Source organism: Brassica oleracea, chromosome C5, assembly GCF_000695525.1.
Source record: "Brassica oleracea var. oleracea cultivar TO1000 chromosome C5, BOL, whole genome shotgun sequence".
Taxonomy (NCBI): Eukaryota; Viridiplantae; Streptophyta; class Magnoliopsida; order Brassicales; family Brassicaceae; genus Brassica; species Brassica oleracea.
The window spans coordinates 16,494,437-16,495,521 of NC_027752.1; the positions used below are offsets into that span (position 1 = coordinate 16,494,437).

Consider the following 1,085-nt stretch of genomic DNA (forward strand, 5'->3'; position numbering starts at 1 on the left):
AATCGATGAATTATTATGGTGATGACCATGGTATACCTTAAATGTTGTAATGTGGCTCAAATCAAAACTATACTAAAAGCAGGATATAAGGCTCTATGGAGGTGTCCACGTCGGATGGTAAATTCCATCAGTCATATTGCACCAAATGGCCACGTCATCTGTCATCTTCGATTTATTTTGTTTTGGACTTCGTTTGTTTTCGGCCTGTTTGTTCTGCATCTTATAGCCCACTTCGTTCCGCGACTGATAACATCGTAACCCTAACTTCGTTCTTCTCTTACCTTTCGACTTCCACATCTTCCATTACTCTTCTTTCCAAACCGTTTCAACGAGTAACTTCACCTTGCTCTAATCAAACCTTTGATGTTGATTTAGAAACCACTTCCTGATTCCAACACACGAAGGAGGTGGTTCAGTAGAGACAGCCCTTCAGCTATCAACACGTGTTTACTGCTCTCCACCGTTGAGATTCTCGAAATCACGACTACAACCTTCTCCTTCATGCTCAAACTACACGAATCGAGCAACCGAACCAGAACGGGAACAACTCCTTGAGCTATGGAGATCATCACGTTCTTATCATCTTCCCGAAGCAAAGATTCAATCGTCGAGTTCTTCGACTCCGGTTCACCGATCTGTAATCGGATAACTAGATTCCTCGCCGCAGCTTCCTTGATCAGAACCTCAGCGTCCTTCACGTGGCGATCGAGTCGAGCCATGACCGAGTCGACGTCGCTCTGCGTCTTGAGCTTTCCCTCAGATAAATTCGGACCCTCGCACCTAGCCGCGACGGAGGCGGCGTCGTGGAGCGTCTCTCGAGCGGAGAGGAGGAGATCCAGAGCTAGCTGGTTGGAAGAAGAAGAGGCGGCGATATCGGAGAGGTGAGGGTTGAGATCGGCGAGTTTGACGCGGATCGAGGACCATTTGGATTTGAAGCTGAGAAGGTTGGGGATGCGGTCGAGGATAGAGGAGATGAGCTCTGTTAAGCTACAGTCACCGTTGTTATCCAACGGCATCAGAGAAGTTGTGAGTGTGGAGAGAGAGAGAGAGAGAGAGAGAGAGAGAGAGAGAGAGAGAGAGAGAGG

General features: G+C 47.9%; 1 protein-coding gene across 1 annotated transcript; it reads right to left on the reverse strand.

The window, feature by feature from the left end:
• Window positions 1-371: 371 nt before the first annotated feature.
• On the reverse strand, window positions 372-1,016 carry LOC106344647. Its single transcript, XM_013783979.1, has one exon. It carries the CDS (start codon window positions 1,014-1,016, stop codon window positions 372-374), a length of 645 nt encoding a protein of 214 aa, XP_013639433.1.
• Between the last annotated feature and the right edge of the window lie 69 nt (window positions 1,017-1,085).

Excerpts from the sequence above, each read along its gene's own strand:
- LOC106344647 (XM_013783979.1), bottom strand. The coding sequence starts at position 1,016 with ATGCCGTTGGATAACAACGGTGACTGTAGCTTAACAGAGCTCATCTCC.